The sequence below is a fragment of the Crocuta crocuta genome, unplaced genomic scaffold, assembly GCF_008692635.1.
Source record: "Crocuta crocuta isolate KB4526 unplaced genomic scaffold, BGI_CrCroc_1.0 scaffold130, whole genome shotgun sequence".
NCBI lineage: Eukaryota > Metazoa > Chordata > Mammalia > Carnivora > Hyaenidae > Crocuta > Crocuta crocuta.
This window is the reverse complement of record NW_027527920.1, coordinates 11,136,822-11,161,240: the sequence shown is the minus strand read 5'-3', so window position 1 is coordinate 11,161,240 and position 24,419 is coordinate 11,136,822. Positions and strand designations below refer to the sequence as shown.

The 24,419-nt window shown below is 43.4% G+C and overlaps 1 protein-coding gene across 1 annotated transcript in view; it reads left to right on the top strand.

Annotated features, from left to right (window-relative positions):
- Positions 1-24,419, top strand: part of TLN2 (talin 2) — a 425,012-nt gene that overhangs the window by 223,793 nt on the left and 176,800 nt on the right. The window contains exons 4-9 of the mRNA XM_077745320.1: positions 6,453-6,624; positions 8,709-8,806; positions 10,003-10,132; positions 11,482-11,634; positions 13,534-13,676; positions 15,167-15,294. Coding sequence (XP_077601446.1) covers positions 6,489-6,624; positions 8,709-8,806; positions 10,003-10,132; positions 11,482-11,634; positions 13,534-13,676; positions 15,167-15,294 — 788 coding nt within the window. The 5' untranslated portion in view covers positions 6,453-6,488. The remainder of the gene's footprint in view (positions 1-6,452; positions 6,625-8,708; positions 8,807-10,002; positions 10,133-11,481; positions 11,635-13,533; positions 13,677-15,166; positions 15,295-24,419) is intronic.

Here is a 24,419-nt window from a genome sequence, read left to right as displayed (position 1 = left end):
TTAAATCTTTGCCTACAGTACAGATAAATTCCACAAAAGTTTACTAAGCATCTCCTGTGTGGTGGGCACTGTGCTGGGGCCTGGAGATTCAGAGGTGGTTGTGATGATACAGGCCTTGCTGTGTGAGGACAGTGAGGGAGGAAGACGGCTCCCAGAAAATATATCCCTGATGCCATGTCGTCTGTGTGTCTTAGCACGGGGGTACTGGGGACAGGCAGGCACACAGTGATAGCCCTGTAAATTAAGGGGCATATGGAGGGCTTGCAAAGCAGCTCTGGGTGCCAAACACTTGGCTGGCATTTTTATTGACTTGCCCGGCCTGCTGCTGAGTTCACACCTGCGTGGGTGGTTAATCATTTCCCCTCTGTTCCATTATCACCTGACCTTTTAAGGGCTGTTTCTGGTTGAGGTATGCAAAGGCAAACGGTTGTCCTGGCTTCCCATCCCTCCATGAAGGAGAACTAGAGAGAGATCGTCATGTGAATGTGCTCCCTGCTTTCCTCATCTCCCTGCCCTGGCCACAAAGGGGGAGCATGGTCATTCTGGTCTTTCTGTGTGGGCTGTTACCATGTGAGGAAGTCGCATCAGCTGTCTTCTTGTACTGTTTCCCTAAGCTTAGGATTAGCGGAGTTTGTCTCCCAAGTTGTGAATTTGGGGATTAGAGGGGCCTCTCTGCTCAGACTCAGCCCTCTCGGCTCTCACTAGTTGGGAAGAGGGAGGTGTGAGGGGCCCAGTGGGGGAGGGCCAGGTTATTGAGGAAGGCCTCTGGCTCCCTGAGAAAGCTGACTGTGGGTGAGACCAACATGGGACACACACTTTGCCTTCCCTCCTCCTCACCCTTCCCTGAGTGAAAACCAGCTGGCTCCCAGTCAACTGTGGATTTGACTCACCCTTCTAGATGGTGACACATCGGCACCTGGATGTGTCTGGTGGGCTCAGTATCATGTACTGAAAGTTGTGAATGTTTGAGCTGAGCACAGATAGCCCAAAAGCAAGAAGGAGGGCGAGCCCCTGACTTTTGCTGTTGAGGCACCTCTTGGGAGCTGCGACCACATCCTCTGATGGATTTTTACTTATCAGCTGAGCTGTTCCCCTTCCTTGCATGGGGAAGGTCAGGTTAGGGAGGGGGACAAGGGAAGCTCCTTCCTGGGTGTTTCAAGAGAGCAGATTTGCTCACTGGAGATTGAGGTGAATGACAGGCCCACGTTTTGTGCTGACTTCGGGTGGTGCAAGGCATGCTGATATCCGACCAGGCTGTATTTTGCTTGTTGAAGGGGAAGCATAACTAAAGAAGGGGATCAGGGACAGCCATCAGAATTGGGTGCAGTGGTCTTCCAGTGGGCCAGGTTGCAGTCAGTGACTGGAGGTAGAGAGAGGAGAGGGATGGTGGGCAGATCTTGCTTTCTTTAGGATCCAGCATCCTACTGAGGCGTGGTATCCTGGCCCTATTGTCCTGTCGGCTGTGTACGACACTTCTCCTCTATAGAGGAGTGTGCAGAGCCCCGTGGCCCCTAGGTTGCCTCTGGGCAGAGCTCGTTGACAAGCCCCAGGGCAGGGATTTGCTTTGATTCCACCCCTGACCCATACCATAGGGTGAAATTTTGCTCCTTTAGGCTCTTGGATTGGGGGAATCGGGCTGACATCCAGGAGAACAGCCTGGGTGCAGGAGTTCCTTGTTCTCCAAGCCCGCTCGGCTTCCCAGCTCATCCTTGGGTAATTCTGCATGTACAAAAATCATGTTGAATGGCTTGAATAAGGATGAACGCAGGAACTGTACAGTGAACAGGGTTACTAGAAGGAGAGTGCTATCTAGACAGGAATCTTGATTGTCTTTGCTCTCTAACGCCCATGATCACGTCTACTACATAATAGATGTAAGGTAAACAATAAATTGAATTTCGCAGCTCAGACAGTGGTTAAATAGAAGATGCTGCCTCAAGTGTTTCTCCAACCACTGTGGCTAAGACGAGTAATAGCAAACCCTTATCTGGCACTTTCTTTGTGCCTTTGACATGTGTGGACTTATTCCTATATTAACCTTATAGGTTATTGTCCCCTATTTTAGGGAAGAAGAGCTGAGGCAGACTGCAGTGAAGTAACCAGCTCAGGATCGTGAACTGGTAGGGTTGGAGCCCCTCACAGCCTCACTTGTCAGCAGAGAACCCTGAGGGCAGTTGCTCATCTTGACCAATGGTAGGCATCTCTTGGCTGGGCTTGTTTGTTCCAGAGAGGACTGGCCTGCACCACCACCACCTCCGTGAGCTGTTTACAACTCTATGGGACCAAACAGTGTTTACTTTAAAAGGAGAACATCTGAGTCTTACCCCTGGCTCCATTGACTCATTGGCCACAATGGAAGGCACGGGAAGGTTTATGTTGGCCCTAAGTGACCTTCACACATAAAATCAGGGCATATATGGTCAGAATGAGAAGAAATTATGAAAAGGAAAATAATGTATATTCTGTGAGTTCTATACCCTGTCTTTTAGCAAGAAACCAAAACTACAACAAAAAAAAAGGAACTTAGATCCACCAAGATAGCATACATTCAAATTGGGGTAAAAGAACAATATAGGAGCATAACCTAGAGACAGGGATTACACTAGAATACAGTTGGCTTGAGCCTTCTTTGCAGCCCAACTCAAAAAGGAAACCTGGTCCACTATCTAAGGCTCCCTGCCTGGGGACGCAGGAATTAGCCAGTGGGGTGAGGGTACAGGGGAGTGGGGGGTGAGAGTCAGCTACAGGCCGCACGGCTGCTGTGCTGCCCTGAGAACATCTCACTGGAGAATGAGCATTCGTCTTTATCTTGGCATCTTGTCTGAGCTTCGTGATATTCTCAGGGCTTGAGTGAATATATAGGGAGACTTCTCGTAGTGCTGAAAACACATACTCACTTTTACTTGATGTATCTAGGTTCCTATATGCTTTGATCTGATGATCTTTTTGCCATAAGTCAGGACCCTTAATTTCAAAACGTGTCTGTTTTGCAAGCATCTCACTGTGTCATGTGTGGAGCTAGAAATGGCTGAGTGCCATGTTCCCTGTGGGGTGGTGATTAAACGACCATGTACTCTGGTCACAGACCTCCTTGAGATTTGCCTGTGTGGACGAATTTCTTGTGTGATTAAAAATAAAAATACCTTGTCTTTTACATACATGCAAACATATAACCTTATAGTTATAAGACATTTTTATGTACAGAATTTACATGTTTGTAATGTTGTCATGAAGGAAATCATGGGCCTTGTTTCGTGCTTCCTGTCGGGAACACGAACAGAGAGCCAGGGGTGAGAAGAAGAAACTGGAGCCTTTTAGTTTTGACCCCTGAGCAATGCTCTGAGAGTGACCGGTTTGGGTTTTTTGGTTTTGCTGTGTAATGTGTACCCATGTTGTAACACCGGAAGTGGTAGAAATGTTGAGAACATGAATCTCATAATGAATCTCCTGTGTCCCTCATGATGCTGAAAGCCTACCTTGAACTAAGGATAGTTGTCTCCATTCTGCGGCTTTGCTTGCGAGATGGTAGGAATGCGAAGATGGGGGAATCCTGTGGGAATAGCTGGCCAAGCGTCCAGTAGCTGCTGGAAAACTTTCTTTGGAGTCAGTCACTTGCTTCTCTCCAAAGAACAGAAAGAGGAGAACTAACAAGCCCAAAGCTCCAAGGCCTGGAAATGAACCTGGAGCCCAGACTCCTTCCTAGTCGAGCACCCTGTCCTTGAACTGAGACGTGGCTATACCTCTCTTCTCTGGCAGGCCCTGAATGGAGGTCATGCACACTGAGGCACCTTCCTCCAGGAACGGCACTTCCTGTCTGGGGACAGGCCATCATCAGGTGGAAACTGCGTACAGATGCTGTGTAGATATGGAGTTTGTGGCACTGCATATGATTGTGGCAATACATACATATTTCCTGGGTAAAAGGCCTGAAGAGCATAAATCAGAACCACTGCCTGTTCCCCCGCCCCTTCCAGGAGACAGCCTTAAGACGGGGTGGGAGGGCATGGAGACAAGTCTGCCCTTGCTGTGCCAGCCCCTCCCCCTCTCTTCCAAACCTGCTGTTGTAGCTCCCCCCGTCTGCTGACCTCCACTTACCTCACTTTAAATATGATGAGCTCCCCCTTCCCCCTGCCATTATGTGTCCTGCTCTGTATTTGACCCTCTTCCACATCCCCACCGAATATATCCTTGAAAAACCCACTACAGATTTTTCAACCCAAACCTGTGCCTCCAGCAGCTTCCCTCACTTCAGTCAGTTGCTTCTTCACTTATTTTTTAAATTTTGGATAGAGATTTTTCCCTCACTGCTATATGTGTTCCGCTTCTCTCCTTCCACTTCCAGATCTCTGGGCTTCTCTCCTGTGTTCCTTGTTGACCCACAGCCCTAGGCTCTATCCAGCAGGCTTCTTGCTTCTGTGTGCTTCCTGCTTCTCCATCTGCCCCTTTCTCCTCGCTCCCCTGTGTATCTTCTGTTTTCTTCTAAGTGCCAGTGTTTACTGTCTTGCTGTTATATTCTGTTTTCAGCCCCATGTCATGGCTCTGTATTTTCCTCTGATTGAATCCCTCTTGGCTTGGCTAGAAAGACCATTAATTTGCTCTGCAGAAAGCCCAATTATTTGCCTGGGAAGGGCAGCCTTCATGCAGGGACACTTAAAATACCTCATATCCCAAGCAAATGGAAAAGATTAACCACCCCATCCTCTCTGGGACATTCCATAAATGGCACCCATGACAACAAGGAGCCCCATAGCCTTTGCCACTGACTATACCACCAGCCCTGCTAAAAGATCTCAGCGGTTCAGGGAATCTCACCATTCTTACCAGCCCCAGGGGGCAAACTGTTCATGCAGTTATCTCTACACTGCAGTAAATTTGTCAATATATGTCTAGAATTTAAGTTTTATTTTCCCAGGTTGGGGAGTTGTTTGGATAAGTATGCCTATAAAAACAGAGTTGGATATACCCTTTTATATATGGCATGATATTATAAGGTCCTTGATAATGTGGGTGGGAAATCCCTGACTATTTTGAACTTGAACTCTTCTGCCATGTTAGAGAGCTAGCCACTACCCAGGCTGTAGTAAGTTGATTCAGTTGGGGAGGATTACCAGGAAACGCTATCATTCAAGCATGCTAAGAAGTGATGACCCAGAGGGACCCACTCGCTGGGCCTGCTCAGCCTGTTTCCCTCTCTGCCTGGCAGCTACCTCATTGTTTCTTAACATTTGCATTCTTAAGTGTGAAGGGGCCGTAAAGGCCCTAGGGGCTCAGGTTCACTACCTGTAGGTTCTATAAGAAAAGATAGGAAAGGATGAGAACTTGAAATTCCTGTGAATTTATGTTCTCTGTCCAGTGCTAGGATTCTAATAGCTACTAACTCTGAAATGCATTATTTTGTTGGCCAGGACGATAGCCAGGTAAGTCCATGTCAGTGTCTCAGGTGCAGGGAAGAATCCTCCATCTTGTGCCTGAGGAAGATGCATTAGATTGAGGCTGGTTCTGGTTGAGGGTAAGTTTCTGGCCACAGAATAGAGTGAATTGTCCAAATAAGCCATTAGCCACCAACTGAAAGGAGATGAACTAAATTGTTGGACTTAGGTTTAAAAAGAAGTCATTTATGATGTAAAACCTAGCCTAAACCTGCATGCTTTCTAAAACCATCAAATTCAATGAGAAGCAAAATATCCCAATAGTTTATCTGAACAAAAGAACACCTGAATTGGCATTTTTCCCCCTTAGAAACCCCAGAAGAGTGTTTATTTAGCACACTGGCTGTTTCAGATCAGCCACTCTGGCCTCATTACTGATGGTGGCTGCGCGTTGGGCTCCCATTGATAACTCCTCAGGGTTTGGTTCTTTCATGAGTTATGCTGGGCTGTTAACATCGTGGCTTCTTTACTTGTGGGGAAATTGAAGCAGAGTGGCCAGAGGCCTTGCTAGGATTTACACAGGGTCCTGGTATAGGGGTTGGAACTGGACACCAGGTCTTCTGATACATGGTGTGCTGGAACTTTTTTGCCCTGAGAAGCACCCAAGAGGGCATTGGTACTTCTTTTCTGTCCCCAGGAGCTGTGGGGAGAGAGCTGGGGCACTGAGGCTGCTAACAGAAGCATCTTCAGGAGATAGCTGTGGGTGCCCAAGGTTCTCTGCTTCCCACACGGAAGACTCCCTGTTGGAAACGCCAAGTAGCGGGCACCATTGAGAAGGAGACTTGGTGAACATCCATGGGACCTCTTCCCTGGAGACTGCTCACCACTCTGTGCTAATGTTCACCCTGAGACTAGATGCTTTTGTCTTATTTGAAAATTTTCCAAATCTCCTATTTTGCGTTTTTATCCAAAGCATTCTCTTTAATTGCCGTTTTATTCTTGCAGTTATTTAAAGCTGATCTAGAGTCCAGCAGTTTTTTCAAGACGATTATGAACATCAGGGTTTATCTCTGTGTTTTCCAGACATTCTAAGTGAGCATCTTCAAATCATCTGGGAAGATGGTGGCCCTGTCCTTAAAGATTTGTGTCCGCCACTGTAATGTGGTGAAGACCATGCAGTTTGAACCCTCCACAGCTGTGTACGATGCATGTCGAGTCATCCGGGAACGGGTACCTGAGGCACAAACTGGCCAAGGTAAGCCACTGGTTATTCACCAGCTTCCTGAAATGTGTTTGTATGTTCTTTACTTAGTAGCTAAAGAAACAGATGCTCTGAGTGGTACCCAAACCCACTAGTGCGTATGTTTCAAATGAAATGTCTTCTTAGCCTAGATGCTGCTTGCCTCCTGAGTGAGTTTTGTGATGACAATGGCCACAACTGCCATTGAGTTGTCATTGTCACGTGCATCATCATGACCCTTCCATACATCAGCATTGCTCTCTCTAGTTTACAAGTCATCTTTTGATACTTCATCTCATTTGCCCTATGAAGTACAAATGTGGCTATTCCAGTGGGCACTGCATATGTATATCCTGAGGCCTGTTTTCCTGAAGGGCGTTGGAACTGTCATCGGGGCACAGGACAAGCCTTATATTTCAAGTACTTTGAAGGGGCCCTATCAACTTCATCTCAAACATTAAAGGGAGTGGGGGACATCTATGAGTGTATGTTTTATTTCCTGTTTGTTTGAACTGCTAACCACTGTTATTCTAAGTTTGAACAACGGCCATTCATACAGTTTTTATTTTTCATTTCCCTTTCTCTTCTCTCTACATTTCCTTCCTTTATATAGTGGTTGATTGGCATTTGGGAAATTGGGATTACTCCCAAATGAATAAGGCTTTACTGTGAAAACAGGATAAAACTTAACTTAAAAATTAGAAACATGAGGGGTGCCTAGGTGGCTTAGCCTGTAAGTGTCTGACTCTTGATTTCGACTCAGGTCATGATCTCATGGTTTGTCAGTTCAAGCCCTGCATTAGGCTGTGCACTGACAGTGCAGAGACTGCTTGGGATCCTCCCTCTCTCTCNACACACACACACACACACACACACACTAAATAAACAAACTTTAAAAATTTATTAAAAATTTGGAAGCATGAAAATCACATATTCAAAGGTGATTAGAGGTAGTCATTGATCTTGTCAAAAAGATGTTCTAAAACTGCCAAACTTTTGGTCCAAAGCATTATTTATATTATTTAAAACACTTTTATTTCTAGATTGCCTCCAAAATAAAAATAGCCACCCTAACCTTACTCCAAATTTTGGTTGTCCAGTCATTTCTCGCGTCTTTTACTGTTTTTCTCCCAGATTAAAAAGAAAAATTTATTTGTGTTAGATTGCTATTTAGCTCTGGTAAAGATGAAAACCTTTATCAATCTTGAAGTTGTCTTTCTAAGAAACATTAGGAGCTAGGACCCTCATCTGGACCTCTGAAGTTACCTTGAATCACATTTAGGAAAAAAGTGGTCTTTATTTCACTTATTTTTGAAGATTCGTGTGTGTGTGTGTGTGTGTGTGTGTGTAGGTAATCTCTGTACCCAAAGTGGAACTCAAACTCATGACCCTGAGACCAAGAGTTGCAGGCTCTACTAACTGAGCCAGCCAGGTGCCCCAAAACAGAAGTCTTTAGATAGGAAATGATACTGCCTTCCTCCTGCCACCATGCTCTTGTATTTCCTGATCAGCTTAAGGGATTTCTATGGAGAACACAGAGTTAATTTCCAACTGTATTCATAATTTAGTAGAATGAGGGCCATAGGCTTCATCTCACGGTGCGCTCCTGATTGACTTCTGTAATGCTTTGTTGGGGTGATGGAGGGATTGTTTAAAGTGTAAAGGCTCCATTGGCATCTCTCTGCCTCAGTGGCCTTGGGCTTAAGTGATCACTTCCTTAGTTTCTCCATGGATATCTTGTCATTCTGCATCGGTTCTCTGCTTGGTTTTTATATAGCAAGTGGATAAAGAACAAAGCCCAATGCAGAAACCAGAAATTTGGACTGCTCTGTTCTTGATGTTTCCCTACACTGTAGACATTACTGCTGCCCACTTGTTTCAGAAAACATGAACCTTCTCTGTGGGTGTTGATTTTACAGCTCACGTCTCATTCTTCCTCAAGTGCTTTAGCTCATTGGCTTGCTCGCATTGTCAGCGCGGAACCTGTCTGGGGAAAGAAGAATACTCACATCCTGCCAAATCAGCGGAGTCTGGGCCTGGAAGTCCGTGATGGTTCCATTGTCATTCTGTCTTTATTCTCTCTTGTCCTTACCTTCCAGCTTCTGATTATGGGCTGTTTCTCTCAGACGAAGACCCTAGGAAAGGAATTTGGCTGGAAGCAGGCAGAACACTGGATTACTACATGTTGCGAAATGGGGTACGCTGTAGATGTTTGTTTTTGTTTTTGGTCACTTTGTCTCTGGGCCTTTCATGGAAGCCAATATATTAGCATGCCTCAAAGCAAAAGGGAAACCCAACAATCTCTTTTGCTTCAAGTGCAACTTATTCATAGTTTTGATGTAATGTATTTTGTAAGGGCTGTGCAGGTAGTGATAGAAGATATCAGCAGTCCAAATTCTTGACACTCCGCAGAGTAATTAAAATATTCGGGGTTAGTGCTTTCAGCTGTTGGTACATGCCGTGGTTGGACTTGGTAGTTATGAAATAAGATACAGCATCTTCCTGTATAGGAAGTATCCCAGTGACTGATGATAAAAACTAAGGGTAAATTAGTGGGGAAAAAAAATCCTGAAGGTAGTCAGAGATTGAATATTAATCAGAATTCTGTTATTTTTAAAGAAAATCCATATTAGAGGTAAGCTTAATGACAGTCAGTAATAGTAACAACAAAAAATGGTTGCATTTGAAGTACAGAGAGGTAATGAGTAAAAAGTGTTATATACTCTGCTCAGTTTAATGTCCGAGAGAAGGAGTTTTAGTATATAGAATGCAGAAATCAGATTGGTCAGTATTGCATAAAATACCAATTAATTTTCCATTGCATAATTTTATTGTTAGGCAATACAGTTTAGAAAAAAATGTCTCCTATTGAAAAGTGACTTCTAAGCCTACTACTCCTGTTTGATTTTGGCATTATGGTGAAAATCACTTCTGTGGGGTATAGTACCACCACTGTAAAGAAATACGGGGGTATTATTTATTCCTTTATGACATGATTTTAAAATTGCTTGTAACTATATGACAATTGGCGAAGTACACCACTTTCTTTTTCAACGACCAGTAGGTATTTGCCTCTGCTAGTTCTCAAACCAGATGATCCACAGCCTTTCAGGAAGGCATCAGCTACTTTATGTTAAAAGAGGTTAGTTTTCAAGAATTGTAAGCTAGAAACAGCACTCCTTCGGGCACAGTTTCACTATCAGATTTTTAAGAAGCCTTTATGGAAGGAGTTAATTAATGTTGGGGTTTCTGTATTAATGGCAACAATCTCGTGAAAACTTTGAAGGAGGAAATCAGTGTGCTAGGGAAAATTGATTTTTTTTGCAGAAAAGGGTCCAAGTTGATTACCTAGTTTCCCAAGTAGTGCAAAAAGTTGGTGTGGTTCTGCCCTAGGATATTTTGGAGTATAAAAAGAAACAGAGACCTCAGAAAATCCGGATGCTGGATGGATCCGTGAAAACGGTGATGGTCGATGACTCCAAGACCGTTGGGGAGCTCCTGGTGACCATTTGCAGCAGGATAGGTGAGTATTGGCATGCCTGGGTCCCGGTGTCTGTTTTGCCGTTAATCACATGCCCATTCTTTGTTCACCCCCATTTGGTGTCTTACTCACTGATTTCTGCCCAATCCTGAGACACTGTTGTCATTCTATAAACATGCAAATTCGCTAACTATTATTGTAAACACTTCAATGTCTCACTGAGTCAAAATGGAGAGATTTTATTTCCCTTTCAAAAACAAAAGGAACCTTTTATTTGAGCAGAAATATATACCTTTATTATCTCTCTCTTTCAGTATCTTTTTTTTTTAATGTTTCATTTATTTCTGAGAGAGAGAGAGAGAGAGAGAGAGAGAGAGAGAGAGACAGCAGGAGCAGGGGAGGGCCAGAGGGAGAGGGAGACGCAGAATCCGAAAGAGGCTCCAGGCTCTGAGCTGTCAGCACAGAGCCCGATGCGGGGCTCAAACCCACCAACCGTGAGATCATGACCTGAGCCAAAGTCGGATGCTTAACCGACTGAGCCACCCAGGCACCCCAGTATCTTCTTTTTTTAAATATAATTTATTGTCAAGTTGGCTAACATACAGTGTGCTCTTAGTTTTGGGGGTAGATTCCTGCGATTCATCGCTTACATACAACACCCAGTGTTAATTGCAACAGGTGCCCTCCTCCATGCCCATCACCGAGTTTCCCCTCCCTTCTACCCCCCCATCCACCCTCATCCACCTTTGTTATCTATATTTAAGAGTCTCTTATGGTTTTCCTCCCTCCCTCTCTGTAACTATTCAAAAGGAATCTTTTAATTGAAGATAGTATGTTTGAAATCCTATAATTTAGTCTCCCACCCATGGCTGAGCTTCTGTATAAGCATTACAGACGTCCAGTAATTCCTTGAAGACTGATAGGGACAGCCTGTACGATTGATTGCTACATGACTTTTCTTCTCTTAGCTTCTCTTAATGCCCTCAGAGAACAAGTCTGTCTGCTTTTTGCATGGAGCCCTACAGATGTTTGGAGAAAGTAGGCCAGCCTGTCTTAGTCTTCTCTCCATGCAAAGGAGTACCTATTCTTTCAGCCACTTCTTAGTTGACGCTGTCTTGCCTTGTTCTGCGTGATCTCTACTCCATGCTTGTTTCTCAAAAACCAGGAGACTTGAATGTGACCTTTTAAACTTGGCTTCATTAGCTGAAAAGCCCCCCCATTTGGCCGGTTTCTCGATGTGTGCTTCATGGGTGGCCCCCTGACCCTCACCTTGGTGAAGTCTCTTTCTGTCCTTTGCTACCAGGGGCTCCTCTGAGTATCACAGGGCCTCTGGCTGAAAGGAGCGACAGGCGCATTATCCCTGGTAATTGTAACCTCGTTTCTATTTTCAGGAATAACGAACTATGAAGAATATTCTTTAATCCAAGAAACGATTGAGGAAAAGAAAGAGGAAGGGACGGGTACGCTAAAAAAAGACAGGACGCTGTTGCGAGACGAGAGGAAGATGGAGAAGCTGAAGGCAAAACTCCACACGGATGACGACCGTGAGTGTGTGAGAAGGAAATGTGGGCCAGGCGCACAAGGGGCCTGACCCCCCTCCCTTCACCTGTGGGACCCAGGGCAGGAGTTTTCTGTTGCTTCATTCCCTCTGTAAATTTTTTGGTCTGTGGCATTAAAAGACCTTAAAGAAGGGGGGTGGAATGCCTCCGGTGCCATTTCACATCTAAAAAAAGTAATCTCTTAATATCATAACATAAACAAATGGNGGGCCAGGCGCACAAGGGGCCTGACCCCCCTCCCTTCACCTGTGGGACCCAGGGCAGGAGTTTTCTGTTGCTTCATTCCCTCTGTAAATTTTTTGGTCTGTGGCATTAAAAGACCTTAAAGAAGGGGGGTGGAATGCCTCCGGTGCCATTTCACATCTAAAAAGTAATCTCTTAATATCATAACATAAACAAATGATATTCACACTGTCTTGTAGGAAAGCTCACAATTTGTTTGAACTGGGGTCCAAATAAGGTTGTATGATGTGACACTTAACTCTTTTAGTCTTCCACCTTTCCCTCTATCTCTTTTTTTTTCCCCTGCAGTTTCTGGAAAGAAAAAAGCAGATAGTTATTTGTATAGAGTTTTCCACAATGTGGATTTTGTTGGTTGTGGTATCAGCTAACATGTACTTCTGTCTCTTTTAACTCCTGGGATCTGGAGACTTGATCAGATTCGTGTGTGTGTGTGTGCGCGCGCGCATGCATTTTTAAAGTAAAGACTCCTTATGTGATGGTGTGTGCACCCAGCAGAAAGTTGTATCTGGTTGTTGTCCTTTTTTGTGTGGTTAATAGCCATTGATGAACTTGCTGACATCCATTATTTCCCTAGAGGTTATAAAATGGTAATTATATCATAGGAAGGTCGTCCTCTGTGGCCACACAGTTAATATTTGGAAAAGCCACTATGTACACCCCATGTGTCCCCAAAGCCTATGCTACGTGCACCTTGTTGGATGACATCCCCCACTCTGCCGAGGATCTTCCTTCAGGCACAGATCATGTAGACCTTCCCAGGCTTCTCCTTTCCCCGTCCTTGCTGCTGCATCAGGAAGATGTCATCATTGTTATGTTTATTGATCTTCAGTGGGGCTTTCATTTCCTCTGACCCTTTCTCCGTTCTTTTTTTTTTCTTTCCCACCTCATTGGATTTCCAGTTGCATACCTCTTTCCAAGTGAGATGATGGTAGACAAATCCCGAGGATTTTTATAATGTGCCTGATACTCTCCTAGGTACCACAGGAGATGAGGTCACTCCCGCACACTCCCTGTGCTGAAGTTGCTTATAACCCAGTGAGGCTTGTGATACTTTCTTACTCACAACGTGTGTGCTAAGCCCAGGGAGGCGTGTGGGAGCGAGAGCTGTAGAAAATATAGAGGGGCCGTCCATTCCTGTGCACCCAGATAGCACATGAACATTTTCAGGATGAGATTCAAGCTGGGCCACCGGCAGGTTCTACCATCCCTGGTCCCTCACTGTCCTGCCCTTCCCTCTGCCTTTCCTTCCCATTACTTTTATTTTCCTCCTCTTTTCTGCCTAAGAGTGAAGGTAATTCACAATGCTCAGTTTGTAAGTTGTTTCACATCGTGAGACTGAAGTATCCACTATTGACTTAAAGGAAAACGCTACCTTGACATTTTCATTGATTTTATTACGACTGTGGGTCTTTAACAAGCTTCAGGAATGGCCTGGAATTCTCTCTCCTCTGGAGTTTGGTGTGTCACATGGTACACGATGGCGTATGTGAAATTATTTTGCAAAGTTAAAAAGCACAGTTCTAATAGAAGTAACTATAACTGACTATTGGTGTTCCAGAAATCTGCTTCTCTTTTGATAAGTCCCTTCAGACTAAGAGGGAGAAGAAACACAGTCCTTTCATCTGTCTTCTTGTGTTGCAGTCAATTGGCTGGATCACAGCCGAACATTCAGAGAACAAGGAGTAGATGAACATGAAACGTTGCTGCTTAGACGGAAATTCTTCTATTCCGATCAGAACGTGGACTCGAGAGACCCTGTGCAGCTGAACTTGCTTTATGTTCAGGTACAGGATTATATGCCCACTGAGGGTGGTGAGAGTTCAAGAAGCCGCTGGCTTGGGGTGAACAGGCACTCAGCCCTGGCCTCCATGGTGTCTGTGGCACGTGGTTTCCATCTGGCAGTGTTGACGGATCCCTCACGTGCTTGGTTGTGGTGCCTTTCTTTGGCGTCTCAGAATGGAACCAGGTGGCTGGTACTATCTCTGTCTCTTTGCATGACTTTGAGGCTCTTAAGTGGCTCACTATTGCACTAAAGCTTTCTTTGCCAGTGTCTTGAAATACATGTGAATATTGGCCAAAAAATCCTAATTTTCATAATTGAAAGATAGTCTTTTCATAACCTCTTATGTCTTCACCATCAACCTATGGTTGAAACTCAGACAGTCATTGAACTTGCCATAGTTCATAGTTTCCCAGCATATAAGATGTTGGCTTTGCACCAGATGGTCCCCAGTCTTTCTTTGGCTCATATTCCTTTCTTATATTCTTTCCTTCCCTCCCTCCTTCCCTTCCCTCTCCTTCCCTTTATCTTCTTATCTGCCCTTAGAAATAATGCAGGGATTAGCAAAATGCCGCAACAGCGTTGCCTGTGTTTGTAAATAAGGTTTTACTGGAACACAGCTCATTTGTTTGTGTTACACATTGGTAAACCCCTTCAGTATCTTGTCAGTCTTTACATATTGTCCCTGCTCTTCTTGTGTTTTAGTGGCAGAATACTCAGTAGTTGTTACAGAGACCACATGACCTGCAAGGTCTAATATGTTTGCTGTCTGACTTTTGATGGGAAGGATTTGCTGACCCCTGAGTTAGTGGGTACAAGAATGGCATGGAGGGGGGAGGGCTGAGAGGCCAGAGGGAGGAAGATGGCAAGGCAGTAAGAAAATGCTTGTTGATTAAATGTTCGAAGCCATAGCTTAGAGCACGTGTTGGAGAGTGGTCTGGGAGTCACTTGACAAAAGAGAAAAAAAGGCAGAAGAGTAAATAAGGCGGAAGAATAAATAGCAGTGCTGGGTCAGGAGCTGGGAGAAGGACTTCAGACATAGTGAGTTCCAGATTCTGGGACTGTGCGTTTTGCTTATTTCCCTTCAATGTCTGTAGTATCGAGTTATTGTCCTCAGAGTTCTCTCTCCCCACTGCCACCCATGGGTATTATATTGCCCTTTATCTTGGGATGGGGATTGGGTTGATTTTGCCTCTACTTAATTTTTCTCCTGCCTCTTTATTGTTCATAATCACTTCTGAAGCTTTAGTTTCAATACGCTGGATACTGCTGGTGCTCTCTATCTGTAGGCAATTTGGGGCCAGGACTTGTTTTCCTTTTGCTTTCATCCTTTTGTGCTGGGGTCACCTGCAGGGTCCTGAGTGTGCCCCATTTGGCTGGTACTTTCTCCTTGCTCCACAGAGAGGGTGTGCTCCGATGCAGAGCTGTGTCCCTGGAGAGTAGGCCTCGTTCCCCCCAAGCTCCTGATGCTTTTCGCTTCCTCTTGTGTTTCAGGCTCGGGATGATATCCTGAATGGCTCCCACCCTGTCTCCTTCGAGAAAGCTTGTGAGTTTGGAGGATTTCAAGCCCAGATACAGTTTGGACCTCATGTGGAACATAAACACAAGCCCGGATTCTTAGAGTAAATAACCTTTTGTTTTTCTTCTCTTTTCTTTTTCTTGTTCTCTCCTCTGCTTTTCACTGTTTTTGAGCCATATACATAAAATGTGTACCCTGGTTTCAGTCACTGGTGAGGTTGTTAGCTTTTCCTCAGTTGAGTATAGGATCAAATTTGTGGCCTTCGGAAAAAGCAAGAGGCCTGGAAATTCAGTGCCGGGATGACTGGGGAGGCTCCTGCTCCAGGTTGGGGCGCGGGTGCTTGCACGGAGACCACGGAGTCTGTAGCATCCCACTGAGATACTGTCTCGTCCGTGCTAGGGTATCTCTGCAGTAACCCAGAGAACTCAGGCCCTCCGTCTTCTGAAACCTTTCCCATTGGAATATCCCGTTGCCAGCCTTGACCAGATTTTGTCATCTTGAATTTCTATGCAAGACTCTCCTGTATTAGAACAACAGAGCACAAAAGAGCTTCTCATTCTTTATTACAATCTGAGGAAATCTCCCGTTGCTCTGGAAGTGTGGGATACATATTGAATACTTGGCTCTTCGGTGTGCGTGGGTGGCTCAGTAGGTTGAGCATCCATCTTCGGCTCAGGTCATGATCTCATGGCTTGTGAGTTCGCGCCCCTGCATCAGGCTCTGCTGACAGCTTGGAGTCTGGAGCCTGCTTCAGATTCTGTGTCTCCCTCTCTCTCTCTGACACTCTGCTGCTTGCGCTTGCATGCACACACTCTCTCTCAAATATATACAAACCTCAAAAAAATTTAAATACTTGACTCTTCCACACATCCGGTCTTTTGCTTTCTTGCATAAAATGATGGGGTGTTTGGGGAAGGGCTTAGTACTTGGAGATTTAGGGGAAAGCAACTTTACAGATACATCATGGCGTCATAGAACATGGGCCTTAAGGCTGGATTTCCCAGAAATGCCCAACAGGACAGAGACAGCCCTCCTTGGGGTGCTTTTGTTTGAAGTGTTCTTGCCCTCTGTCTTGATCCGCTTCTCCCAGGGTTTTGTGTATTTCTTTCTCTGGTAGTATTTCTTTACCTGTTTTTCCCCACACTTTACTCTCTTCTGCTTCCTCTTTGGGCAGATGAAACATTTGGCTGCGCACCCCCCGCCCCCAATATTCAGAGTGTCTTGACAGCAATATCCCGCTGTCATCTGGAGTGCAGCTTGTACAGGTTTTAGTGGTGGCACCTGACCTGAATGCCAGCCGGGGGCAGACGTCACTTGTCTGTAGGATGTGCCAAGATGAGATGCATTGAGTAGGGCATCAGTTGCATGTGTTCACGTGCGTTGAGGAGAAGGGATAACATAAATGCTAACTTGGCCCCTGACCCCACTTTTAACTTTGGTGGGAAGTAACTGGGACCAGCATGTGTCCTAGAGTAAGAAGAAAACCCGACTTCTTTCCTGGTGACAGAGGTGCTTGGCCAACATGGTGTTTGTTCTGAACTGAGTTGTTAAAAAAAAGAAAGGAAGGAAGGAAGGAGGGAAGGAAAGGAAGGAAAGAAAAGAAAGAAAAGAAACCCTCTACCCTTAGGTTAATGAATCCCAAGGAGCCTATGCAAAGTGCTTCTTTGGCCTACAATATACAGTGCAGTGACCTTGAGTCTGAGATTGGCCCTGCACATGTCCTGTCACTGACTTTGTTCTGTATTCTCCAAACATTCATATGGCCAAGTGTTCCTAAGGGCCCGTTTCTACTCATGCAGTCCGTCTGGCTTCCTTTCTGCAGGGGCTATGGGAAGTTTGCCTTTCTCTGTTCTGTGACACCCCAGATGCCTTCCTGGTGTGGGGATTCCAAATGGTATCAGAGCACTGGTGCTGCTCTTACAGCGTCCCCTGCAGTTTGGGGGCCTCTGGAAAGCTCCCTACTTAGACTCCAGTAAAGATGCCCCTTATCTTACTAATCTGTGGTAACCAAGGTTAGGCAATCATATTCAGTCTGTTTCCTTTTTTCTGAGATTGTAGTAAGAAGCTCATGCCTCTAGTGGTATGTGTATCCTTCCCCAGATTCCAAATTAAAACAAGCTTATTATGCCTAGTGGCAATTATTTTTCCTTATGAATTTGATTTACTTTTTAATTAGACCGAATCTAGTCTAGGTAATGAGGCATTTTCATTTTATGTAGATATTTAATTGTATACATTATTGCATATACTGTACAGGTAAAACTTCCTGAGGATATTCGTTTCCTTTTAATTAAAACAAAACAACGGGGTCACAATTCCCTGACTGTATGTTGGAAATTCAGAATCTGTTCAAGGATAATACGTCTGAGCTGTCCCTGGTGACTGGCTGGACTATTTTTGCCAGCCTTTGTTTTTTCTCACCTAGCTTTCATATGTCCTATGTGCTTGAACGAATTCAGAGTTTAAAAAAAAAAAAAAAATTGGAGCGGTTAGACCTGTCACATAGCCAGGCTGAAGATCCAGCCAGGCCAAAATATCACCTACATAGCTTCTCAATAAGGTACATTTGTGAGTATATTTATTTTACTTTTTTGAAAATTTGTAGGCACTTTTGCTCAAAGTCTGCCTACTCTGGACCTTTCTGTGAGATCTGCCATACCTTTCTTCAGATCCTCTAGTGGCTTCTGGTCTCAGTACCAACTTGGTGAAGGTATTTACTCAACAAAGAAAATCAGAAGCTATGAAAGATTTTCAGAGTTTTCAGAGATTTAAGGATTATTAAATGTCCCATCTGCTGCGTGTGGGGAGGAAATAGATGAGAGAGAGACAGAGACAGAAATAAGACACAGAACCAGGGAGAGCTGGAACCCAGAACACACCCACTTGTCCCAAATCAAGTCTGATGTGCTTTATCTCCATGACACTTTTCTTCAGGTCCTTTGCACAGAGCCCCAGAAAGGGATTATTTATTAGAGCATGAAATACACACAACACAATCCAATAATCATATGTATAGTTGATGCTCTTCTGTGTGCAGAAATGCTTGCAGATAGCATGCCATCTTGTATTCTTGGACTCCATGAGGACTTTATACGTGTGTTCTGTTGTGCTGGGTTTAGTGAAGATAGAAAAATATATGCTCATTCCTTGCTGGTTTTGAGGCTATAGACTCCTTGGCAAATCAACATGAAATTATTACTATGGAGAGGTGCAACTTGGCTCTGATTTTAACAAGGTCTAAGTTTCAACTAGTTGTGAAGGCAGTGTGGTCTCTATAGTATTTCCAAAATTGGAGTGCAGGCTCTGGAGACTGCTATGAATTATTTCAAGAAAGGTGACAAAGGTATGGTGCAAGAAGCAATGCTGATCAAAGAATTTAGCAAAAAGAAGGTAAATGTAAAGAACAATGAGCTCCAAACAGCAGCAGCACCAAAACCAGTATAATAATGACTAACTACAGGCCCCTTAAAAATGTAGTAGAAAAGTTGAACAAGTGATCAGAGTCAAAGCCTTCTGTGGATCTTACTGTTATCAAAGAAGATGGATTGATAAACTTTAGACCTTGAATTAAGTGTGTGTGATAAAATTGAGGACAGCTCCAGGTGATGGGTATACATTGTTCACTGTACAATTCTTTCAACGTTTTGTGTGTTGTAGATTTTTCATAATAAAAATGTTGGGGAAAGATTAGCAACTTCAAAGAACAGAAATAGATTGCATAAATTCCAAACCAGCACCAATGAGGAGAAGTGCAGATGAGATACAAACAACTTGCCCAATGGAATAGTAGTTGAGTGGGGTGGATTATGAAAACAGAGCCTATGGTATATAGGATGTACAAATTAAGATACAGGAAATACTTCTAAATACTGGGCCTCATAGCAAGAAAAAGTAAATCAGACTATTTACAGAGTTTCTCATATGGTCTAGTTCTGTACTATTTCTAAAAGGCACATGTTTTATGGACAGAGGAAAGTTTTAAAGTAAAGGCATGTAGAAAATGATATCCTAGGAAACTAGTTAAAGCTAGAGAAGCTGTATTTAATGTCACACAAAATAGGCTGTAAGACCTAGAAAACTGAAGTAGAGATAGAGAAAGTCATTATAAAGATAGAAGGACTTACCAGGATGGTCAGTTGTGAAACCTGTGTACACCTGACATCACTTTAAAATAATTAAAAGAAAAATACAGTATTAGCAGGAGAATTTCAGATACACATTTTTAGTGGAATAATTTAGCATGCTTTCCTCAGAGAGTGATAAGTAGAACAAGATGAAAATAAAAGATTTTGGTCAATGGGGCGCCTGGCTGGCTTAGTTGGTTAAGTGTCCGACTTTCGCTTAGGTTATGATCTCGTGGTTTGTGGGTTCAAGCCCCGCGTCGGGCTCTGTGCTGACTGCCAGCTCAAAGCCTGGAGCCTATTTCAGAGTCTGTGACTCCCTCTCTCTCTGACCCTCCCCTGCTCACGCTGTCTCTCTCTGTCTCTCTCTCTCTCCTAGAAATAAATAAAAAAATATTAAAAAAAGAAAAGATTTTGGTCAAGAGAAATTAATGACATAGAAATCATAGAAACAACACAACCCAAAGCTGCCACTTTGAAAAAATTAATATGTTAATCTCTGGTAAATTTGATCAAGAAAAAAGAAAAGTAGAAAAAGGCAAGAAAAAAACCCCACCAGATATTGTTAATGGAAATGATGCAGAACTTCAGATAAAGAGGTTTTAAAAATCCTAAGTGAATGAAATGAAAGCTTGATGCAAAAAAAAAAAAAAAATTGAAAATAGGCACAGAAAGGATGCCAAGAAAAGCTGAGTAGATCACTAATCTTAAAGGAAACTGCCTTATCAGTTGAAAATAAACCACACAAAACAACAAAATGAATACTAGGACCAGTCTACTTTAGAGAATAGAAAGAAAGAAAATTTAAAAAACCTCCTCACCTTAATTTGGAACTAGCAGAATCAAATAGAGTCCAACATGACATCATTTTGACGTAATTGCAAGTTTATAATTAGTTTCTTCTAGGGATGGAACATTTATTTAGCAGTTTCTAGTATGCCTTCTAGGCATTGGGTATAGAGCCGTGTAAAACACACAGACGTTTCTGCCCTCATGGAACCTACCTTCTAGTGCAGAAGAACAGATCATAAGTAAAATACAAAATGAGGAGAGAAACAGATGAATAAACTCAAGACTAGAAAAATGGAACTGTCACTATTGGCAGGTGATGGAATTATCTGCATATACAATCCACTTGTTCTGCAAAGAAACTTCTCAGAGCTAATATTAGCAGGCTTCCTGGAAAGAAGATAAATACATAATTGCTCGTCACCGCCTAGGTCCAAACAGTAGTATGCATACTCACTTGCAGGGCTGGAAAACGAAATATTATTTATGTATATATGGCAAATAGTATTCCCATACATAACAAAAAGAAAATGTACTTTTAAAAAGGAGAGACCTTTGGGATGCCTGGTGGCTTGGTCGTTTGAGCATCTGACTCTTGATTTTGGTTTTGGTCATGGTCTCACGGTCATGGGATTGAGCCCTGCCTCGGGCTACACAGAGAGAGAGTGTGGAACCACCTTGAGAGTCTTTTCCTGGCTCTCCCTCTTCCCCTTTCCCATTTGATCTCTCTCTCTCTCTCTCTCTCTCTCTCAAAAAAAAAATCTTTTATAACAAAAAGTATGATTTACCTATGAATAGAGATACTTAAAAAGCCCCAGGATCTAACCAATAAAATGGTAAAAGACAAAAGTTCATTGAAGAGTGTAAGTCAAGATCTGAATAAATGGAGTGGTTTGTTAGGTTAATGTACAGGAAAACTGAATGTCATAAAAGCAATTCATTTTATCTGTAAAATTCACTTCAATTTGAATCCAAGTCCCACATACCAAGAAATGAGAAAACCTAATGTTAAAATATATATAAACCTCTTAACCCCTTCCTATTTTGCCTACCCCCAGCCCCTCCCCTCTCTGGTAATCAGTTGTTTTGTTTCCTATATCTATCAGTCTGTCTGTCTTGTGTGTACATTTGTTTTTTAGATTCCATGTGTCTCTTAGTTATAATATCTTCTAGATCTATCCATGTTGTTGCAAATAGCAAGATTTCAATCTTTTTTTTTTTTTTGCCAAATAATTCCATTGTGTACATATGCACCACATCTTCCTGATCCATTCATCCATCAGTGGACATCTGGGTCACTTCCATATCTTGGCTTTTATAAATAATGCTGCAGTGAACATAGGGGTGCCTGTAACTCACTGAATTGGTATTTTTGTTTCCTTCCATTAAATACCCAGAAGCAGAATTATTGAATTGGAATTGGTGAAGGGGATTAAGATATACAGACTTGTAGTTATCAAGTAAATAGGTCATGGGGATGTAATGCGTAGCATAGGGAATATAGTCAGTAATATTATAATAATTTTATATGATGACAGATGGTCTTATTGTGGGGATCATTTTGTAATGTATGTAAGTATTGAATCACTGTGATGTACATCTGAATCTAATAGGCCACTGTATGTTAATCACACTTGAGTAAATAAAACATATGATTATATGTATATTCCAGTATAACTGTTAAAAAATTAATATGCACTTGTCAAGCCTAAAGAATGACTAAGGCTATTTGAAGGACTCACACAAATACCCAATTTCTTATAAAGCTATAGTAATTAAAATACTCTGTTACTGATGCTGGATGATAAGAGTTCTAAAAGTTGATAAACCCATCTTTATTAAAATTAAAATATTGGGCAAAACCTATTACCAAACTAAGAGTGAAGCTCCAGAGTGTGGAAGAAGAAATTTGCATATTTGCAACACATACTACAGAGAACAAAGAAATCGTTAAAAAAAGAAAAAAAAAAAGCTAAGAAAATGACCACCCTGGATAGCAATAGGTACTTCAGAAAAGAGGAAATCCAGCTGACTTATAAAGATATGGAAAAATATTCAGCCTCATAAGTAAACCAAATGCAAAATCAATAAGGGTATAGCATTTCATGTCCATTAGATGGGCACAAATTTAAATGTATGAAAACATCAAAGTACTTTACAGAGGAAACAAGACATTCAGAAAATGAATCTGTTGAATTTAAAAATACACACAAAGAGAAACAGACTATGTTGTTTACAGATAGAAGGAGATGAAGGAGCATAATCAAATATGCCTGGAAACTATAAGAAAGTGAATATAGTTGGGGAGAGGAAGAAGGGTGGTAGGGGACTTCAGATAAACCTGTAATCTCTCTTTGAAAACGGGTAGCAATCATAAAGCAAATATGACCATAGGATAGGTATATTCCCAATGTTTCCACAGTTAACATTTCTTTTAAAAAGACAGTTACAAATAGTCTGTGAGGTGACAGAAGCTTGGGTTCACTGAGGTTGGACGTATAACATCTGGTGAAGGCAAAATTCATAGGCCTTGGAGTTGGGACAAGCTTCTATGGCGCTGTGTGCTGCAGGAGCAGATAACCCAGTGGTACGTGGGTAACAGGTGAGAATCGCTCTCGGCCCCCAGGGCCATAGCCCCTCATCCTGTCGGCCTGTGCCTTGGACATACTCTATTGAGAAAACAAAGCGACTCAGGCTATGAATCTCTGTTGAAAAAATCAGAGTGGACTTGGAAGTTTTTCACCACACACTCAACCTAATTCTCTTGTCAACAAGCAAAGCTTTTGACACAGTAGGGAGGCCTTGAGTCTGTTTTTCTCTTGGCGTTTCTTCAAACTCCTATTCCCCCTTTGGAGTTGGTCTGCAGAATAATTTGGCTGGGGATTGTATTTTCAGACTAATGGTGAAGGAGGCATTTCAGCTTGTGTTTTCCCTCAGCTCTGCCTTCCCTCCTCTTCCTCATCGCTCCCACCCCGTAGCTTCTTTAGTGTTTGCCTCTCTTCTGTGCACCTGGGAGCCTGGGGCTCTCGTGTCGGTTTTAGGCGCCTGTGACCGTCCGGTGGTGCCTTCATGCTTCCCTTTAGCAGCAGCCTCCTAAGGTTGGCGCCTACCTCCCGAACTGCTTTCGGACTCCAGAACTTTCAAACCAGTCACCATCTGCCCCAAGCTGCCTCTGAGCCCCCAGACAGGTTCCTATCAAGTGTCCCACAAAGGACACTGGGATTGCTTCAGGAGCACAGAACTGCTGTGTGGCTGAGGTTAAGTCCTCACACCCTTTCCCGGGCTGCTTCCCTGCAATCTTCCCTCTACACTACATCCCACTGTTAGTGTTTCCCAGCTCAGTAGATGCTTTCTTCCTCCCCTATCATCACCACAGTTAGCCAGAATTTAACCAGTACCCTCAACTGCACAGATACATTCATCTTTGACTCTGGCTTCAAATGCCAGGGTGTCTGATTCTGTCCCTCGAGCCTTTAGCCCACGGGGTTACTGGTTCTCCAGCATCAGCATAATCAGAATTATCTGGAGGGCTTGTTAAAACTCACAGTGCTGCTTCCAGAGCTTCTCATTCAGCAGGTCCAGGATGAATCCTGAAATTTGGCCCTTCTGACCGTTTCCAGGTAGCGCTGATGCTGATTGCTGATGGTCCTGTGACCAGGCTTTGAGAATGTTCTGTGCTATCAAATTTGAGATGTCATTATTGGTCGTTCGGTGATTTACCATGAAGGTTGCACTCAGGACACCTGGGTGTTCCAGTGTCCCGTGGGTGACACTGCCCCTGCTCATACCCCTCTACCTTCCCTCTTCTCTAAGCATCTACTCTTTTTGCTGGGTCAACACCAGACTGCTTTGTGCGTTCAATTATGAGCACTAACACTCCTAGGAAGGAATCCTATGTCCTTTTCAGATGATCACACCAGCATAGAGAATGGGGACTTGCCTGTGATCATGCACTTGGGGCAGCTCTGGGACCATTGAGAAGTAGGTTCACATTTCTCACAATCAAAGCTGGCTCATATGCTTGTATACTTCTTGCCAGACCATAGAAGATATTTAGGATCCCTCTTCTGGAACTCCTTGAAGAAGCAGCTTTAATTTCATATTAAAAAAGGTCTTGTGAACATCTAGATTTGAGTCTAGACCCTGCTCCCTCAAATGCATTGATTAAATTCCTCTTCTCTTGTTCGGTGTCTTCTGGGCATTTCTAAAACTCTGCCACTGCTATGGTAATTTTTATCATTATCTGATTGGGTGTTTCTCTTGTTTCATTCTTTGTGTCAAGCTTCTGAAATACTGATCACAGGTTAAGACTCTTGAC